The 22,190-nt window shown below is 38.2% G+C and overlaps 1 protein-coding gene across 4 annotated transcripts in view; it reads right to left on the bottom strand.

Moving 5' to 3' along the window:
* Positions 1–991: 991 nt before the first annotated feature.
* STAM (signal transducing adaptor molecule) overlaps positions 992–22,190 on the bottom strand; it is a 53,724-nt gene continuing 32,525 nt past the window's right edge. For 3 of the 4 annotated variants that reach the window (XM_084781805.1, XM_084781808.1, XM_084781806.1), the window contains exons 6-14: positions 20,330–20,420; positions 19,786–19,978; positions 17,319–17,413; positions 14,177–14,265; positions 10,520–10,607; positions 10,036–10,090; positions 9,102–9,255; positions 6,908–7,083; positions 992–2,308 (exon numbers count right to left, since the gene is read on the bottom strand). In XM_084781805.1, the coding sequence (XP_084637931.1) occupies positions 2,038–2,308; positions 6,908–7,083; positions 9,102–9,255; positions 10,036–10,090; positions 10,520–10,607; positions 14,177–14,265; positions 17,319–17,413; positions 19,786–19,978; positions 20,330–20,420 (1,212 nt within the window). In that variant the 3' untranslated portion in view covers positions 992–2,037. Of the gene's footprint in view, positions 2,309–6,017; positions 6,293–6,907; positions 7,084–9,101; positions 9,256–10,035; positions 10,091–10,519; positions 10,608–14,176; positions 14,266–17,318; positions 17,414–19,785; positions 19,979–20,329; positions 20,421–22,190 lie in introns of those variants that run through there. The other variant, XM_084781807.1, reaches the window with a different exon arrangement.

Genomic DNA, 22,190 nt, shown 5'->3' with positions numbered 1-22,190 from the left:
TCCTAAACAAGTTTAAGTATTAAAAGAAAGAGAGAAGAAAAAAAAAGCTCCAGAAGTAATTAGTAAGAAGGGTATCTCTGGACACATGTAAGAAAAATGTGCCTCCCTGAGTAGGGGGGACAGGTAAGTAGCCTGGATAGCCTGGAAATTACTCTGTAGCCCAGGCTGGCCTCAAAGTCACAGATATTTGCCTTCTTCCACATCCTGAGTGCTGGGGTTAAATGTGTGCATCATCAAGCCTAGAAAAGATTTTCTCAAAGTGCAACCTGCATAGGATTTAAAACAGAACTATTTATCATCTCAATTAGCCCCACTTTTACCCTTGTCATGCCACTTTAAGGTTGAAAGGCCAGTGCTTCATTTTCTCTATAACTTTTCTACCAGGTTAACAAAGCGAAGTCACTAAGACGGAATGCGGGTCACTCATTTAACTCTATATGCCTCATGATCTAATATATAATAAAAATATATATGCATTGTAAAATGGCTATCTTTCTTTTTTCATTTTACTACTGATGAACTAACAGGGTTATAATCTAATTGCGTATAAGGTTTAATAATAAAAAAAATACTTAAATGTGACACCTGAATTAAAATTTTACTGAAAAAGAGCTTTAAACATGAACCTGTGAATTAATCACGCTCAGACTATCTGCCAAAGCCGAAGTCACTTGTTAAAAAGGAAAAGGAAGTCCTAGAAATGCAATTCTAATTTGCATTCACTGGAGGAAAACTTAGGTCTATTAGCTAAATATGGTACTTAAATTTTAGGCTATTGGAATCACATGAATTATAAATATCTATGACTAAAATGTCAGTAGAAATTTTTGTATGGATTAAAATAATTCATTGAAATTACTCGTAAATAAGAAGCAAAACTAATTCTATTAGAACTTTAAATGAGACAGAGACAGAGAGGGTAAATTTTAAGACTCCAGATTGAAACTTAACAATAAATATATAAACTATTAAACAAAATCAGGAATATAAATTACTTTCAAACACCTACTCATATCCATTTTAATGAGAATTAAAAGATACAATGTGTCAAAGACATTTTTAAAAACTAGTGGGGTAAAACAAGTGAATCAAATTTTGTTTATATCCTAAAAATTACAAACACTTTGAAAATGTAGTGTTAGTTCATTGTTTTTCCAGTCAAAAACTTTCTATGTTCATCTCCTCTATCTTTGGTGTCACTGCTACCAATAAGCACAGTAGACAGCTTTAAAATCATATCACCACATTTAACTAGGGAAAAGTAAATCAATGCTACTTCTTTAAAAATAAGATATAAAGACTAATTTTTGTCTCGTGGTCCACAATACCTGAACATCATGCCAAAATATAAAAGTTTAAAGGTAACATCAGTCTCCTCTAACTGCACCAAAAATTTGGCTACTGTACGCTGGTGGGCAGAAGCTACAAAAAGACGTAACATACATAGGTTTTGCTCACAATTAGTAAAAGAAAGGGTCAATTTAATGTGACACTACAACAGGACAACAATTCCTTCAGGTCAATGTGCTACAACTTGGTTTTCTTGTAGCTTAAAAAGATAGTGTACTTATCTTAAATTTACATAAAACATTAGCAAACATGGTAGTTGTTCATGATTAAAATAAAACAGCAATGTAAATTAATTTAACACAGTGTTAAATATATTCACATGATCACCATTGTAATTCAAATGGTCACTAATGAAGTTATAGGTCAATATATGTACATAACATTTGCCATAGCAGTTTTTGAACTTTTGAGTGTTGCAAACCAGGTACTTTTACAAGACAATAATCTTGTAACAATTCTTCATATTATGAAAAGAAATAAATGTTGTAAGTAGTTTCATTCCTTGGGGGAGGGGCAGACCTCTAAAAAGTCAGTGCAAATTGAAGACAGTTCTACCTCTTGAGTGTTTGAACTTGACCAAGATGGACTGCTATAAGCTGAGGAAAACAAATCTTAGGGTGTTAATGAATCTCCTAACACAGTCAAGGGCATTCAGCAGAAGCATGCCACCAAGAGAAACGTTGAGTTCTATAGCAGAGCCTTCTGAGAATATGCTTGCTGTGGCTGAGGTGGCTGCTGGCTGCCTCCTGTTTGAGGCAGGGCTGATGACGTTAAAGTATAGTTTGGCACCTGGGACATATTAGGTCCTGCATTCTGGTATATAGTGACATCAGCAGGTACAGGTACAGCAGCAGGGACAGCTACAGGTACAGCAGCAACAGCGGCAGCGGCAGCAGGAGGACTATATATTGAAGCCTGGCTGGGATACGAATTTCCTTGAACAGAACTAACCATTGCACTGTGGAGAGAGGGAAACACTTAATTAGATAAATAATGAAGTATGCACAAATTCAGAGACTAGCAGGAAAACTATTAAACAATTCATTTGATAATTTATTAAATATGTATAGTATCAAACTGGTATTTAAGCACTGGGATGCTATGAATAAAGAAAAGTAAGTGTCTATTATTATGGAGTTTACATTTCAGTAAGAGGAAAAAAAACCCAGTAAATTTATAGTATGTCAATGGTTAAAACTGCAGCGAAGAAAATCAGGGCATGGCAAACAATACCAGAAGTACCTGAGACAACGGAGTCTCACTTGTGTAGGGTGGTAGAAGGAGGCTTGTCAGGTAAGGCTTAATTCAAGGAAGATCTTAAGAAGGCAGAGGAACCATGCCAGCAGTCTAGAAGAGGCTAAGAAAAAAGCCTTTGAGGCTTAATAACGACAGGTATGTTCAAGGACCAGAAAGGAAGCCAAGGCAATTGTAGAGGAATAAGCAAAGAGCACATGTGGTATAAGAGACAGAGTGGCCATTAAGAGGAGGGGCTGAGGAAGGTCCAGTGCAGATTTTAGGAGCCACAGGGTCATGCTTTGCGAGTGAAGTGAAACAAATACTGGTTTGTTTTTTAGGAGAAAGGTAATTGGATATGACTTGCATTTTGACAGGCTCACATGGGAACACAAACAGATGTAAGGGCTGGCAGGGGTCCAGAGCCATAGTGGAGACAAGAAAAAAGGGTCACACCCTACTTTGGAAAAAGTGCCATTGAAGAGTCTAGAATGTCTGATTTTATAACTGATAAAAAATAACTGGAATGGCTACTTACTAAAAGGAGAAAACTACACTTGGGACCATAGTTGACTGGAACTAGATAGGCACGGGCAAGAATTGCTTTGGAGAGATCAAATGAGATGCCTAGAAGACACAGAAGAAAACTGGCACACTCAGGAGGCAGGCTCAGGAGAATCTCTAGGAGCTTGAGGCCAGCATGGTCTACAAAGAGAGTCCAGGCCAAGTTTTGCTATACTGAGAAACCCTGTCTGAGAGACAGAGAGAGACACAGAGAAAGAGACCAAAACAGAAAAAGAGGTGGGCAGAGGAAAAGAACAAAAAGTAAACAATGCACATGCGGCCTGGAGCCCCAGAGGGAGAGCAGGAGTTGAAACAGACACTAGAGTCCTCATTCAGACATAAGGGGCCAAATGATGTCCTTAGGAAATGCTTGCCCAGAACAGAGTAGTCCATACAATGAGCCCTAGACTTTTGATGTCAGGAATATAAAGGTGACTGGGGAACAGTAAGCAAAATGGAAAAACAAGTGCCTGACCTAGTAAACTACATTCAACACAGGGAAGGGAATGACTGGGAAGGAGGGTAGGAGGCTTGTGAAATGACCACAGGATCCAGCATTACGACATGAGCAGCATCTTCACAGAACAGTCACAGTGCACTGGAGAGATGTAAGCATGATCATCTCCCTTATTGCCCTACAAGCACATCATAAGAAGGGCATCGTACACACGCCAACTACCACCACATCTACCAAGTGCCTGTAACTGTACCTGTTCAGACTTGCATCTGTATCCATATGTGCCCGACCTTACATGCAGTGGCATGTCTCCTCTAAAGGACGCCTGTGCATTCCACAGGTGCTTTCTGTGGGGGCATGTCCTGCAAATGTTTGGCCTTCTTGGCTTGGCTCCTATCCATTCTCTAGTTAGTTCTCAGCTTGCCTTCATTTTCTCTAGGACACCTTTGTTATCCTGTTTCCTATCTGTTGCTCTCAGGTGCCATCAGATGGTACATGTGCATCTGTCACTGTTTCCTCTGGGGACTGCCATTTTATGTGTCTACTCTCTTTTTGCAGTCATCTGTGAAGGACACAATTTTATACCAGGAACTCAGTAAATAAGTAATATTTAAATGTTAAACTGTTAAGGATGACAATTTCAAATAGTAAACTAAGATAGCGGTGGGTAGCTGTTTTTCAATTCCCCAAAAGGGTATCACAAAGACTCTGAGGTAATATGAAGAACTGGCATATATTTAAACATGTATAAACACAAATCTGTGTTTAGAAAAAGAAATAAGGCAACTGCTGGCAGAGCAAATGGAGGATTAAAAAAAGCAAAATGGAAGAAAAAAGCAAGGCCTGGGGTGAGTCACAAATGCTATATATCTGACTAAGCTTTCCAATTGTAATTTAAGGCCATCAAGATTTTCACTGATTCACAGGCAAGTTTGCCTAACTCTCTTCAGCACACATCTAGGAGGCTATTTGTTTGTTCAAAAAAATTTATACACCTTAATTAATATAAAACTACACCACTTTCCCTCTTTCCTCCCTCTAGCCCCTGCCATGATCTCTACTCTCAAGTTGATAGCTTCTTTTTCTCTGATTACTGTTACACACATATACATGTGTGTGCATGTATAGGTATGTAAAAAAACATAAACACAATCAGCTGAGTCTGTTCTTATTGTATGTTTCAGGACTGATAACTTTGTACTGGAAAACCAATAAAGGCACGCACAGGAGGCCATTTCTTTTTCCTCTGCATATAGTTTTAGTTTTAGAATCTGTCCCCAGAACATTTGGAAGGCGCTCACTTAGGAGGTGGTACTCATGCAGTGTCCAAATACTGTGTATGGTGGTGACAGTATTTTGAGAAGACAGTAAGGATGAAGCCACCATAGCTTATGGATCTACTTATCAATTACTTCACCTGTTAAACAGAGGTTTAAGAATTTAGTGAGAGATGCAGTATAAACTGGTGGTAGAACTCTTGCCTACATAAAAGATGAAGGTTTTATCCCCAGCACTGTGAAGAATGTGTGAGGCTGCAAGGGGGCAGACATGGACAAAAAGCAACTTGTTCAGAGTAACTGATATGAAGTTGTTTTGATTTGACATGGGGTATGGGGTAGTTAAGAAAGGTCTCATTGAGAGAAAGGAGTCTTTGATGTAGGTATGTACTTCCAAAGTCAGGGAGAAAAAAGGGGGAATTTAAAAATAGAAAGATGGAAATAATAAAGAGAAATGAACCTTAAAAAGCTTCAGCAGGAAGCCACCAATGGTAATATTAACTCTTTGAAATGAGTGATAAATTTAACAACCTGGAAACACTGATCAAGAAGAAAAGCAAATCAATCAAAAATGAAAAAGAAAACTTAGTGAACATATACTAATACTTCCTACACAAATATGATTTAGTTTCTTAGTTTCAAAATACTGTCTAGTTGTGGGAAATCTATAAAAATATGTAATTTATTATATAAGAAATCAGAAATGCAGGTAGGTGCCCAGTGCATTAAGGTGCCTGAAGATTTGAAGAAGTTTTCCAAGAAAATATATCCAACTTCTATCTTTCCAAGAAGTAAAAATAGGAAAGATAACCAACAAAAAATATGACAGTATGGCATGACACACTATGGCATCCAGGGCAAGAGCAGATAGGCGGGGGAAAAGGCCTTGACAGCATCAGAGAGAGAAGAAAGAGGGCAAAGAGAGGAGAGAGGGGGCTAAAGGGGAAGAGAGGGGAGGGGGGAGGTAGGGAGGGAGGAAAGGTGAGGTGGGGGACGGGAGACAGACACCTGCAGACACTGACAAGGACTGGAGAATGAATGCCATAGTCTGAGTTGATGAGAACTCATCTTTAGATAGTAACTGCATTCCTAAGGACAAAAAGCTGTGCAGCCGTGGTGATCAGGTAAGAAATTATTAGTATCCAACTTTAATATATCTTGATATTAATGTGAAAGATTTATTTTGGAGATTAGTAAATAATTATATATTAGTCATCATGATAAAAAGACAATGCAGAGGCAAGATAAGAAAAAGAAGTTGGTGTCCAATGCAGGCTTTTAGCTCAGCTACGAGGTAGACAGTGGAACTGTGAACTGAGATAAGGAGTTACAACATCAAGGGAGACAGCCAGTATTTACAGGCTGCTTAGTACTTGCCCAGAGCATCCACCATCACTCCAAACATGCCACACTATGAGAAAGGAAATTGAATTTCAGTGTTCAGGCGATGTGATCATCTCTGGTTTGGATGCCTGGTTTGGATCTTAGCTAAATGGGATGGGACCATAGTCTACATCTCAGTTTCCCACTAACAAAATAGGGTGCCAATGCATCTCGCTCATAGGTCATTATAGGGAGTAAGGCAGTCAGTATGTGTTAAACATAAACACATCAATTGGTCTGCACCATACAGCCCGTATTGGGCATTTTTCCCTACCCTCCTTAAAGTGACTTGAGCACCCCAGACATGACAACATAACAATGTGTTTAAAATCTCACACTCTTTGTGGTGGTACACTATAATAGTGAGGTCCATACAGAAGCATTTGCAGACACGGCTGCTTTCTGGGAGTGTGCCTGTGCTACCTCACAACACTGCTAGTGAACTCTTAAGGCCTACCCATACTTGCTTCAAGGAAAAGAATTAGCCTACATTTGTTCAAAACTCCCTCTACACACAGACGGGGAGGCCTGAACAGCAGTGCCTACCTCCAGCTTTTCTTATCCAGGTTTATGCTTACAGACCACTACAACCAATTAAAGAATGTTAACATTAAACCCAAACAACCATCAATAATCAAGTTACTTTGGGTAAGAAGCCTGGGTCTGCTGACTAGGAAGGGCTGGGTTTGCTGAGGGAGGAACGGCTCCTTGGCTGATGGAAGATAGTTGCTCGGGGGGAAGACTGTAGCTCTGGAGATGGCTCATCTGTGCACTCCCTGCAACCAGGTAGGTCCCACTTTGAGCAGGTCCTGGATATACCTACAAGAGGTGATAAGGAAACATTTCATTATACAACTTTAATGCACACTCCAAACTTAGCAGAGGCATTCAGTTACTTTGCCCCTTTAGAACTTTTTCCAAATGTTACTTTTATCAACCAGAATTTTATAAAAAGCACTTTTTAGTAGACTGGTGATTTTTATCGTTTTGAATGTACATGTGTGTTTGCGTGAATGGGTATGTATGCATGCATAAGTATGCAATAGCATGCGGGCCAAAGGTTGACGCCAGGTGTCTTCTTGGATCATTTCCCACCTTAGCAATCCAGCCAGGGTCTCTCACAACAACCAAAGCTCATCTATTTGGCTACTACAGCTAGCCAGATTGCTCTGGGGATCCCTTCTGTATTTCCACATGCTGGGATTACAGGTGGGCGACCATGCCCAGTTGGCATCCACAGAGAGTTGGGAATCCAAACTGCAGTCTGGCAAGAACTTTACCCACTGAGCCTTCTTCCTAATCCAGGTTTTTATTTTAAAGCATTACATGAACAGATTTTGTCTTCATATAGAAGCGTTAAAGAAATACATTTCATACTAACACAGCCTCTATATTAAATTTATGACATACTTCCTATGTTGCTCTTTTAAAAGGTTTTTATTTATTTTTAAATTCTGGTTTGTTTGTTTGTTTGTTTGTTTTGGTTGCCTGTTTACTTGAAGGGTGCTGGAGTTGGGAGAATATGGAGGTAAGAAAGATCTGGGAGGAGTTGTGAGAGAGAAAACCATGATCAGAATATATTGTATGAAAATTGTTATTTTCAATTACTATATACACATACATACAAACACACACACACACACACACACACACACACACACACACACACACACACACACTCATACTCACACAGAACGAGAATCCCAACACTTTGGAAGGGACTTCAATTCATTATTTTCTAGCCCCAGATTGTATTTACAATATGTATTTACAATTTACATATCTGAACTGCAACTGACTGAATGGAGAACAAATTAATTTGCCAAGGCAGGGGTCAGCAAATTTTCTTAAAAGGACCAGTGAGGACTCAAATTTTATAGGTTTAGAATACAGCCACATACACAGCAGAAATAAATGGGCAGGCTGTTACCCTGACTGGTTTGCTGTAGCCTATGTGGGCCAAGCTGGCCTTAAACATGAAGCAATCCTCCTGCCTCAGCTTCCTCCTGAATGCTCAAATTCCACATGTGCAGCCATCCTTTCCAGCAATTAGCCTATCAGCATAAGCTACCATGACTCACTTAAGTCTTAAACATTCCATCTTAATTTTTACTTATTGTGAAAGTCTGTTTACATACTTGAAAAGACATTCTACTGTCTTTACAGTGAGATTGTTCTCATGTGCTAAGGCAACTATACCACAATCACCAAAAACAGTCACCTATATTTCATTAAATGTAAAAGACTCACATCAGAATGGTAAATCTCAGAAGAATTTGTAATTAGCAAATGTATTCGAAATGATAGAAAAACTGGTTTTAACCACATAATTACCTATGAAATGTTATAATATGAACCCAAATTTTAAAGATTTTGATTCACAGGTCTAAGGTAGGGTCAAAATATCATTACTTTAAAAAAGAGGGTGTGAGGAAACTACTTAGTGGGCAATTTTGCTACTTATCCATATACACACATACCTACTATACTGGTATATTCAGCACAATATATATTTGTGAACTTAAGATGTTATTAATTTTTTTCACTGTAAATATTATGCCTTTTGGGCTATAAAGATGACTCAGTGGTTAAAAGCACTTCCTTTTCTTAGGGGGCCCAAGCTCAGTTCCTAGCAGACTACTCAAAACCACCTATAAATCCAGCTCTGGAAGATCCAACATCCTCTTCTGGCAACCAAGGGGCCCAGTACACACAAATGGTATAGACTCACAAAGACATAGACACAACACATGCATTTTACAAAAACACAGACATTTCAAATAATCTCAAGTACATTTAAGGATCTGTACAGCACCCCTGAGCTTTACAAAACATACCTGGGAACTAGAAACACCAGATGACTGCATATAATACTGCTGATTCTGTAATTTTGCATACATAGAATACATTGGATCTTCATTCATTAACTTCGTATACAATGAAAGAGCTTCCATCACCTTCACATTTAGTTCTGAGAGTTCTGAATGTTTTCTGAAACATTACACAATAATTTGATTACTAAATGATACACTGCTCTAAATTATGACTCATCAAAATAACAAAAAGTAATCAATAGACTTGGGACAAAAAGATTTTTTTCCTTTGGCCCCAGGCAACAAAACCTGTTTTCAGGTTCGTATCCCATGCTGGAGTACTCGACTGTAGCTGGAACTGCCTAGATTTCCTCATTATCAGCAGCCAGCCAGCCTGTGGGCTCTGGTAAATGCTGTTTTAGTAAGTACAACTACATAAAAAAGAGAAAGACGGCGAAGGCTTATGGGAGCTTTGCTTTCCAAGAAAGAGCAAATGAGTCTTAAATCCTCACTCATGTCAAGGTAAAAACGGTGAATGAAGAACAGTTATTTGAAGTACTATCTGAGTGTGATGTGTCTGACAGCTGCATGTGCACACTGAAGCCTGAGGCACTCTGGGTATCTTTTCTTTATGGCATCTACCTTTAGTTTGAAGACAGGATCTCTTACTGAACCCCATAAAGTCACCTTGGCTGGCTGTGCAGTGGACCTCAGTGATCTGCCTCTGCACCACGCTTCTTCCTCCCTCTCCCCACCACTGCTGCCCTGGCTGAGCCTCTAGGTGCACCCACATCATGCCCTACTTTTTATGTGGGCTTTGAGGAGCCAAACTCAGGTCTCTGCAATTGTGTGGCAGGCTCTTTACCATATGAGCCATATCTGCAGCCGGGAGTACCTTTTTCAAAAGGCAGTTTACTCAAATGGTTTCAGAGAGAAAGACACAATTCAAGCTCTTTACCTATCAATATCTTCCAGCTTTTCATCAATGAGAGGTCCCATCTGGTGACACATTGCTAAGATGACAATTTTTGAAGAAATAAGAAAATACATGAAAAGAAAGTAAACTTTTGAAAAATATTCATATAATTAAAGAAACAAAAAGTTTAATATGAAGTACTAAAGGTATTAATTATCCTTTGTCAATAGAATCTAAAATTGATTTTCTTAAAGCATAATGGTGACAATTTAAAATACTGATTTCAAAATATATATACTTTTTTATCTTACAACACTTTAAAATGTTGAATAAAATAATTTGTATAGTAAGTCTGTGATTTCAAGTTCTACTCGAGATTTAAATAGCACATGAAAGGTGAGACATGTACAGGAAGAATGTGTAATGTCTCATTTCTAAGGTTACTCTCAAAACCCCTCTTGAAGCAGTAGAGTAGAAAGATCTCTGATTATTCTTTGCTTGCAAGATAGACAGAAAAAGAGGTTACCTTCAAGATGAAGTAGCTCTGGTAAGTCTGGCTGGTTATCACTGGGATCTGTACTTTGCAACATCTGTAACAACTGGTCCATTTTATCCTACAGAAATTAAATAGTTAATGTCAAAAAGCAACCAATCTCTATGAAACATGTTCTCACTTTGATAACTCAGTCATGAATAAAATGTTTTTATAATTCCTAGTTAGGAAGGTTAATTTTCCTTTTGTTTTTAGCATCTTATGTGTTCCTTTTAGAATCATAAAAAAATCAGACCCTGCACACTACTCTTAGGTGTTTTTCAAAATGTTCAAATTACAACAGGACCATTCATTTAAATGTACAGGGTATAGTTCCCCCAATCTCTTATACCATGTTCAAGAATTCCCTTTGTTTTAGAGCAGCTGCAGCTTAGCCACACAACAATTGGAACACCCCTCTTAAGATGGCTTGCTATGACTACTAGCTCAGTCATTACTTGTCGCTGGCAGTGAGTATGACAGCTGTTCCACACAGGGCCCTGGCCTTTACAGCTGCTCGTCTAAGTGGGGCTCTAAGGATTTGCTCTGCTCTCTTTCCATCAACATTTCAGTTTGTGATAAAAGAAAAAGATTGCAGTTTATTCTTTTTTTGTGTGAAATGATGTATAGAATATCCATTTACTTGGGTCTATTTAAAAATCCATTAATATTTAGGGCCGAAGGAACTAAAAAAGGCATTGCGTAAATATACCCACATATTATACAAGATGTAGTTTTTCATTTGCTACACTCTGTAAAAATTACAAACTTTCCTGCTGTGTATTTTCTATGTAGTAATGCTACCACACATTGTACAATGTGTACTACACATTACTGCGTTACTGCACCTAAGTAGTAGTACTACTACACATAGGCACACAAGGCTAATAATGTAAAGACTACAAATTCTAAGTAAAATTGTTACGTCCAACAAAGACTGAAAGATGAATTAATTGTTCGATTGTAAGTAGAGGAAAGCTCCTGTCAAGGCAAACTAATTGTGTATTTTAAAATGGATATTCTTTCCAAGACTTATACTCATTTTAAGACATTTAGAAAGACAGCAGAAATGTTTGTCTTCTGTTACTACAACATGGTTTCTATATGGAGCGTAGCTGAGGACTCGATCTGGCCAAGCAGCGTGTGCCCTGACCTAGTTGGATTCCTTAGATCTTAGCAGTCCATTCTTGTTCCTCTCAGAGAGCAAGTAGCACTGCCACCACTCAACCAGGCGGGAGTGCGGCTCACTAGAAGACCACGTACCTGCCATGTGTGAGACTCTGGACCACCTCCAGGACCACAAAAACAAACAATTGGTTTTTTTTTTAATTAGTCATTCAAAATCAATTATTTTTCTCTATAACTTCATTATATTTCTGCTCATTATCTCCTACAAAATTTTATCTGAACAAACTTTAATTAAAGTCACCTACAAGACTATGTTAAACTTCTTTGTGATAAAAATGTGTGATCTGTATGAATTAATAAGGATTTCTACTAGTATTAATGAGTTGAAGTAACAAAGTTCAAGTTTAAAAGGATGAAATGAGTCAGGACTCAAGGTCATTCCTATTCCAACTTTATGTTGATATAGGTGAAACTGAGGGGAACCTTATTTTTATATCTCAAGCTAGTAGAGCACTCGATTATTGATTATTTCCATAGCTTCTCAGTGTTGTGACAGGAATCACAAACAGCTTATCATTAAAAAGTTATTTTTAGAGGCTGAAGAGATGACTCAGAATTTGAGAACACTGGCAGCTCTTCCATAGGATTCCCATACGGCAGCTTGTAACTATCTGTTACCCCAGTTCCAGAGAAACCCAATGCCCTCTCTGGCCTCTGTAGACACTAGGCATGCAAGTGATACAAAGAAATAAGTCCAGGCAAAATACTCATACACATGAAGTAAAATAAAATTTTAAAAATGTAAAAATTACATGCTGGCAATTCACTGTGCTCACTGTTTTTGTGAACTGCGCTACCTAGGCATGACTGCCACCAATACTTGGAACTGCCCCTAGGAGTCAGTGCACCACACAGTAAAGCACAGTTTGGGCACGAGGAGGCTTTTATCTGTATAGTGTAGAAAGAAATTGTAAATGAGAGGATTAAGATTTTTCTCAAGCACTTCACTTTCAGGAATTATTTCAAGAAAATGGGGTCCTTAGAAGAGTGCTCTATACTCATCTATCCCAAGAGAATGTAAGTACAGGACTCTATGATCTTGTAATGGCAGCCAGAAAAAACATAAGGAACGTAGCTGTATTTCAAATCTGGCTTGCTGGGGACAGCACCCTTTACTAACTATTTTCAGTAACTTTTTCTAATGCAATACAATTTGATACTGCTATTCAAAACAACATTATTAATAGGTTTGAATATAAAAATGTAAGTGCAGGGGCTGGAAAAATGGCTTAGCAGTAGAGAAGCGCCTGTGTGGCAGCTCACAGTTGTCTGAAATCCAGCTCCAAGGAGACAGCAGAAGCCTTCCTCAGGCTTCCACAGGTGCTAAGTATGCACAGGGCACAGAGTTACATGCAATAAAAAAATACCTATACACCTAAAAAATGAATTTAAAAAATATACAGCTATAAACATGATTAAAGACATAATTTCAGTATTTTTTCATGTGTAGTAACATGTGCAGAGATTTTATCGCAGCCTATGGCATATTAATTTAAACCCAGAGATGGCAAGTCTGGGTTGGAGACAGCCCGGTTAGAGTGCTGGCCTCACAAGCAGAAGGTCTCAACTCTCCAGCATTCTAAAACAAACATCCCACCAAGTTAGCCTGACTCCAAGAAGTACTGACACAGCTGCCACTAAGTGTATTTTCAAACACAACCACTAAAAACAATCACTGTTTCAGATGCAACAATGACATATGGGCACATTTAACATAAGCTTTTCTCAATCAAAGGTGTTTAATCCAAGGAAGAAGCATAATTCATTTCACAGAACTGGTTTATGTAGTAATAATTTAATAACAGCTTCATTTTGAAAACCAGCAAATTTATTTTATTCTTTCAACAGACAGTAAGTGTCCCATACTCTGATATGTAGAAGCAATTTTCATGCCTATTGGGCATATGAAAAAGCAGATATTTATACAGATCACCAACAAGACTGTAAAATCGGCCTTTTGTTCAACAATTTCACAGTACCTATTAACATGAAAAACACACAGATCCTTCGGTTTGGAAGTTTCATTCCTGGATATCTAAGCTAAGAAAAACAAACTAAATGTTAAAAACAAAACAAAAAACCCTCACTATGATACTGTCTGTGATAGCAATTAAATTTGGAAATTATCATCTATGTACCCAATTAATCAAATGCATCAATATAAATCCAATCTATAAAATACCAGACAGGAATTCGTATTCATCCTTATCTTATTATCCTCTCTCTCTAGCACTGGAGATCAATTCAGAGTCTCACACAAGCTACACAAATGCTCACCTATAGAGCTATATCCTTAATCCTTAGCAGGATAAATAACAAGATCTTAGTAACATAAAAATAAACCAAAGAAGTTGTAAAAAGAATATATACTTTGTCTATATAGTTAACATTCCAAGTACAAGAAAACAAGTAATCCAGCTTCCATACAAAGTACCTGTTAAGATCAACATGAAAATCACTCACCTCATCAATAAAGGCTGGTTCTGGCTCTGGCTCTATTGTCTCTATCTGAACATCATCACTGAATTGTACTGTCTTCTTCTCCGTTTTAACTGAAAAATATATAAAAATTATATTTTCCTTAAAATAGATCTAAAAGTTCTAAGTCCTAATTGAGAATGTGGACATTAGAGACTCAATATAAGGAACAACTAAACTGAAGATATCTTAGAAAATGATGGAAATTTACTTTATAAATCTGCCTAGATTTCCTAATTTCCTCAAAAACCTTTGTTTCCTATAAGCAATCTCACTAAAACTAAGTTATGTTTCTGAAATAAAATTAACCTACTTTAGAATTAAAAGCTTAATGCTGGCATAAGTAGATTCTGTAATTTAAAATAATTCTTTTTAAATGACCAGACAAATCAAAAGAAAAATTATTGTTGATGAAATACCATGTCACAACAACAGAATGAACTGGAAAACCACACATGTCCTCTGGCATGACACTGAGCTTTCTACCCAAAGCAGCATGAAAGCTTGGGGAAAAACGTGTACGTGACCTCAGCAGGAATGTGTACTGGCCAGCACATGAGTCCGACATTCTGGTTTCACTGTACTTACAAGTAACGCGTGGCTAGTGAGAATCGGCAAACAACTGGCCATAAGCACAGATTTCTCTTGCTCACAAAGCAATCTTTGAAAACTATTCAATGTAACTAAAAATTCAAGGGTGTTGTTCACATGGCAACCCCCAAATAGCACAGACAAATAACTCAAGTAACACAAAAGTAGAGACAGTTCTAGAGAAGGATCATGTTTCCTGGACTTTGGTCCTTGCATCAACGAGGTCAGTTAGACATGAAAATGTTAGGAATAAAGATGAAAACACGGAGATGTCACAATAGGAGGAACTAAAAGTAATACTCATTACACTCTCAATATGTTTGATGAAAGACTAAATTTGCCCTCACAAACTTCCCAAACATTCCTTTAAGGTATGCCTATTTTAAAGAAACTGGTTTAGAAAGATTAAAATCTCTTGCACAAAAGAAAACTAACAATTCAAATGGCTGGATCTGAAAATTCATTGGTCTTGTCATTTAGCCCTACAACTGGAGTCTGGATTGTGACTTTGAAAAGAAGTTATTATTGTTATGTGTTATGTGTTATAGGCTTTGGTATTGTCCGTTTAATTGCACACACAAGGAGCATATTTATTACATTCAAGTCACCATATCGCAACATTCTACATACCAAAAAAAAAAAAAAGGTTTTGGCTGATTCATTTTCCTACAGAGAAAAGCGACATCGGCTATAGACACTCTGCTTGCTTTTTTGCACTACTCAACAAGTAGAAAGCTGGGACAGCTCTGAACTCACTGGCTATCACCCAAGAGAAAACACATGGCAAACTTCACAGAACTGAAAATGCACAAGTTTACAGCCTCTTTTCTCATAGGAATTGATATTAAATGTGTGTGACATGTAAAATATGGTATTCACATACACAATGGTGTATTTTCACAACATCTGTCTCTAAAATAAATAAAGTAAATGAGGCATTTATATCTATGAGACAGGTCAAGTGACACTGACTTCTATCACCTGTAGAAGAATGAAGCTATAGGAATTCTGCTAGCACGCTTTCTAAATCTGAGGACTATTACTGCATTACCTAAGTTTCTCTGATCCTGCTGCCCAGGATGAAACATAAAAGAATCAGAAAACTCAAGGAAAGGTGGATCGTCATATGAAAAACAATGATGAGATGGCTGCATAACAGACATGAGAGCTAGGCTCTTGTCTCAGACACAAGTCCAAAGATGTTCTAAATTTGCCAGTGACCCCAAAAGTGGCACATACCTCTAATCCCAGCAATTGGGAGGCAGAGGCAGGCAAATTGCTATGAGTTTGAGGCCAGCCTGGTCTACAAAGTGAGTCAGGGACAGCCAAGGCTTCACAAACAAACAAACAAACACAAAGGACAAAAACAAACAAACAAACAAAAAAGGTTAACCATGTAAGGCCATTCAAATAGGCTTATATAGGCTTTAATTTTTTTTTTTAACTATGTGTACACACCTGTCTGTGGGTGAGAGTATGTGCATGTAAGTGTAGGTACCCTAGAAGGGCAGAGGCACTGGATCCCCTGGGGCTAAAGTTGCAGGTAGTTGTAAACGACTCAACATGGGTGCTGTGAAACAAACGGGTTCTCAGGAAGAACAGCATATGGTCGTAACCACTATGCCATCTGTGCAGTCCCCAAGATTATGCATTTTTGAGTTCCAGTGGCTTTTTAGTTCTAACAATGGCGAAGTGCATTGAAAGAATGAGTATCAAGATCTGCCTCTACAAAAGTGATATAACTTAGAAGTTACAAGAGAGTTAACATTTTATTAAAGATCTATAATTTCTGACTTGCTGTTAAAAGCTTTTCTTCACTGTTATCACACATATCTATGTCATGTATTCTAGGAATATTTACACAGTATATACTGTGGTTAAGACTCTGAACCTTCAGTCACTAGCAGAAGTCTTCCATATCAAACCTATTTCTGGTTTTGGTTTGGTTTGGTTTGGTTTGGTTTGGTTTTTTCAAGACAAGGTTTCTCTGTGTAGCCTTGGCTGTCCTGGACTCGCTCAACTCACAGCGATCCATCTGCTTCTGCCTGCTTCTGTCATACTTTTATCAGCTGAGAAAAATTCACAGTATATATAAATTCCACAAGACTTCTTCATGTATTTGTGCCGTGTGTGTGTGTGTGTGTGTGCGCGTGTGTGTGTGTGTGTGTGTGTGTGTGTGTGTGCGCGTGCGCGCGCGCGCGCGCGTATATCAAAGACTGGCAGACACAGGGCTTTAATTCTTAGATTGTTTCTAGCAAGATTTTTAATTTTATTTATTTGCTTTTAGAGACAAGGTGTCAGTGTAGCTCAGAGTGGCCTCCCCTTAGCTGTGTAGCATCACTCCTCCACATGTTGAGACTACCAAAGTGCTGGCATTCCAAGCATGCAACACCATGTGCTGCTTGGAATTTCACTAGTGAACACACCTAGAGGCAAAACCATTAAAGTCATTTGGCTATAAAGTTGAATTCACTCATCTTTCACCAAGAAGATTATAGAATACCTGTCATCCATAAGTAGACTGAAAAGTACTTACTCATTTCTGGTTCAGCAGTGAGATCTGCAGTCACAAAATTAGAAGGAAAAAGCCCCATGCCTTGATGGGTTTCACCTTTCCACCAGTTGGGATCACTGTGACAGAGAAAAAAGGAACGCTTTACATCAGGAGAAACGTGTTCCTGTAAGCCTTTCCCCTTCCACGGTACTTAACTCACATCACCATCAAACTGGACTCCTGCAGCCATGCAGCAAAGGAGATAATGTCTATGTTCAAACAGGAAGCGAGGAACTCCAGCAGCACCTCAGTTAGTGTGAGGCTCTAATACGAATAGGAAGTGAGCCCCATCAACAGCAGCTTTTAAAAACACAGTTCTTTCTCTCAAAAGGTCAGTAATTCCTCTAAGAAGCCAACAAAGGGCTATGAACAGTGTAGTGATTAGAATTTCCCAGGCTTTCTTGGTACTATTATTGTCTTGCATTTATTCCTAACAATACAGCAGACTCTCAAATACTGATTTTTAATTGTCTTGCCTTTTATTGCTATTCTCATAACTAGGGACCTGAAATAAGATTTCAGTTTGTCAAATCAAACACATAATGTTTATAAGTAAACCTTCACATGTCAGTCCCTTGCTAGGCATTTTTCACCCCATGAGTTTTAATTTTATCAGAACCAAAGACTCGGAGCCTTTAATGGCATGGACATTAGACTCTTCTCATTTCAACTTTGTCTGTGGTTAACAGAGTCAGTCAAACAAGCCATTATTAATTTTTAGATAAGAAATGTTGAAAATTGTTTACTTCCTAAGGTTGCATCATTCTTGACTTCAAAACAAAGAAAGAAAAGGAAAAAAAAAAAGCTATGAACTTTGTCCCCCAAAAGAGGCCTTAAGCTTAAAACCATCCGTGTTGGGGAGTGCTTTGGGTTTCAACAGAAGAGCTCTTTCTACCAAGACAGGGTGTGGACTACTCGACCGCATCTGCACACCTTCACCACCACTCTCTCATGCGTACACTGACAAGGAACATGTCTTCCTTCCAATCTGGCACATATGGAAGATGGTCCCACCTGTAGTACAAAATTCCAATCAGAACTCTCCCCAGTGCCCAGTAGGTAGAAAGCCAGCAAGTGTTTATTAAACACTTTTTCCAAAGAATGAAGGACCAACATGCTAGTCTAACTAACCAGCTCAAACTTTACATCATTTTTTTTCTTCCCGCTCAAACTATGGCTCCAGCCAAGGACAATACAGGCCGTAAACTTCAAACCCCTACCCAGATCTAGCCAATGGACAGGACATCCTCCACAGTTGAGTGGAGAGTGGGGTCTGACTTTCACACGTATTCTGGTGCCTCATATTTGACCACGTACTACTCTGGATGGGGAGACCTGGTGGCACTCGGAGGAAGGATAGCAGGCTACCAAGAAGAGACTTGATACCCTATGAGCATATAAAGGGGGAGGGGGTCCCCCTCAGTCACAGTTATAGCGGAAGGGAGTAAGGGGAAAATGGGAGGGAGGGAAGAATGGGAGGATACAAGGGAGGAGATAACCATTGAGATGTAATAGGAATAAATTAATAAAATAAAATAAAAAAAAAGAAATTCAAAGTTAGACTAAAAAAAAAAGAAAGAAAGAAAAGAAAATGTTAAAATATAAATACAATGGTCTGAATGTGTGCCTTACTAAATCCATGCGTTAAAATCTTATCAGAAGGGGTCTTTGGAAGGTGACTAATTCACTAAGCAGAACTTTCTTGAACGGGATCAGTGACCTTACAAGACTCCTGATTGCTTCTTTGCTCCTTTTGACACCACACGAACCCACAGCTGTGACTGAACCAGAAAGGGCCCTTACCACGTGCCAAATCTGAAAGATCTCGAACTTTTCAGTCTCAGAACCAAGAGAAATAAATTTCTGCTGTTTAAAGGTCTGTTCAGCAACACGAAAAGACTAAAGTAATTTTTTTTAAGTCTACAGAAATAACATTTATCAATCTCAATTCATTTCTTAAAAGCAGTTGCAAATACTTTCTGGCTAACAGTTCATTTCACATCAAATATATGAGGTAAACTTGAGAATCTGATGCGTGTAGCTCTTCCCATGGCACTGTAAGTATAAGATTATTATGTTCTACATGGGTATGTACTTCTATATGAATACTCTCAATATATCATGAACATCCTTCAATAAGTCCAATGTCCTTTCTAAATCTTTAACCTGTTAAAAGATTTAACAATTTAAATTACTGGATGGAACAAAAAAATAAACAAATACAACAACATTTCAAAGCAAATAAAAATGATTTATGTAACATAAATTAGGGGAAATTATACTACAATATGAGTCTATGTAGTATAAGGCAAGTAAGTTAACCATTATTTAAGACATCTAGTCAATATTTTGACTATGTTTGGTAATTATATTCAATAAGATAATATTAAAACAAGGATACTACAGAATATATTTTTGTAAGAGTGCTCAATGTATAATTAACCATTACCTGTCATCAAGGACTGTAATTATTTCTCCAGCTTTAAAAGTAAGCTCATTATCCTCAGCAGCTTCAAAGTCATACACAGCACGAACTTTTCTGCCTTCGTGTTGGTGGTTAGCTAAGAGATTAGATGTGCTTGGATACAAAGTGGAAAGGGTAGTTGACTGCTGCCTTTGTTCCTTGAGGGACAACTCAATAGCTGCAGAACAGTAAGATTTTACAGATGTCAAATATTAATACAGCCAATAGTACACTGAAATTACTATTTTTCAATAGTGTAACAGATGATTAGGACACATCCTTTCACAATTAGCAGTTATATACATCTGCTCCTTACTAAAAAAAATTTTTAAACTTTTTATGACATTTTAATTGCAAAAAACACAATTTAAGTTATTTGAGGCAATAAAAAAAAAACCATAAACTTCATTTAAAAAAATAAAGCAGCTCTGCTTCATCTGGCCATTTCCTTTGCGTGTAACTGGCTAAGAACTGTTACTCAGTCAGAGGTCCATATTCTTCCCTCCTCTTCCAGGAGTTATAAACTCACCTTTTGCTAAATCTTCCTCTTCCTTTTTGTTAGCCACAGTGCCAGGGTCCTTGGCTACCAGAGCAGGGCTTGCTTTTGCTTGTTCTGCAGCCTAATGTACATAAAAAAAGAAAAAAATGTGACAGTCATTCTCAAATTGTCCTACGTGTTTATCTCACCTAAAGTCTTGCAAGAGCCCTCTCATTCACCTACCATGGACTTCTCAAGAAGAAAGACACCCACTCTGGAAGCCTTCCACTTGAAAAGGGAAGGAGCATCAGAAATGAAAAATGAAAAGCAACTGAACAGGTGGAGAGACTACCCACATTCCACCAGATTAATATAAAAATAAACTAAAAACAATAGCAAGCCAGAAAGGAACCAAAGATAATTTTATAATTTTTGAAAACTCTCAGAACCAAAAAATAAGAGTTGGGAGAGGAAAATAGCAAATTACTTTAAAATTAACAGCTTTGAAATCTTTAATACAAATTCAACAGTTTTGTTTTACTATTTCCTTTCAGGTGAAAAGGCAGAAAGTATGAGCTAATATTTATAAATAAGGGTACTCTTAAAACTACATTTTTTAATGATTAATTTTTACTTTATGTGCATTGATGTTTTGCTTGCATTCATGGCTCTGTGAGGGTGTCAGATCTTGGAGTTACAGACAGGGTAAGCTACCATGTGGGTGCTGGGAGTTGAACTCTGGTCCTCTCGAAGAGGAGTCAGTGCTCTTAATTGCTGAGCCATCTCTCCAGCCCTTTTTTAGACCAGGCCGGCCTCAAACTCACATTGATCCACCTGCCTTTGCCTCCCAAGTGCTGGGATTACAGGCGTGCACTACCACACCTGGCATCCCTCCAGCCCTTAAAACCACATTTTATAAGCTAAAATGCAAGCAACTTTGGCGGTGTGTTAAAGCTTACAATTACACAGTAAAGAAGACAATGTGCAGATAAAAATGTGTGATAATTCTCATGTCCGGAATTAGAAGTTTCTAAACCTCAGGCCTTCATGGCCTCTTGGGATGTGATACATTCAATGCAGATAATTACGTAGCCTATTTCTGCCAAACTGGTTTTCAGCCAGTATACCAGTTTCCAGGAGCTAATAGTGGTTCCTGAGCAGACTATGCACTCCAACTTGTATACCCATGGCCCATATTTGCTTCTATTTATAATGTTTCCCCTTGATTCATTGCGATTCATACTTTTTTTTTTTTTTGGTCCCTATCACGTTCCAACTGGCCAGTCAGTAAGTATCTAACAAATCTCTCTTTATCAATGAATCATTCCTAAACCCCTAGTTACAAGTTACAAATCAGGCAAACCTAGATTCAAATGCTACATCTACTACACTTTCTAGCTATATGATCCTATTCATGTCTTAGCTTCCCACTAAAGCAAGGACATTAACAGCATCTGCTTCTCATGGTTGCATTACAACATATTTAGCGTCTAGGTTAGCATGTGCAGCTTCTAAAATCAGACGAGAGGAGGTCCATTCTGAGTTCAAAGCAGAAGTATAACATTTATATCCAGGAGCTTACCATAATGTATATGGTAATTCATATGACAACTACAAAACAAGAGATGCTGAGGTGGGGAGTAAATGAAACAGCAAATGATATAACATCGACTCAATTTAAAAAAATCTATAAAGAACTCAGATGGCATCACATTCTTCTTTTGGGTCCCACAATATGGGGAGTAAGGACGACTTCTGACATGGACGCTGGCCCCTACCCCCATGTTGATCACTTCACCTGGAGGGGCGGCCTTGCTAGGCCACAGAGGAAGAGGATACAGGTAATACAGATGAGACTTGATGGGCTGAGGTCAGATGTTAGGGGAGGAGGGCTCCCCTTTCTGAGGACTAA

This window comes from Acomys minous (assembly GCF_964271855.1).
Source record: "Acomys minous genome assembly, chromosome: 5".
Lineage (NCBI taxonomy): Eukaryota > Metazoa > Chordata > Mammalia > Rodentia > Muridae > Acomys > Acomys minous.
Note: the sequence above shows the minus strand (reverse complement) of the source record. Positions and strands in the feature narration are given on the sequence as shown.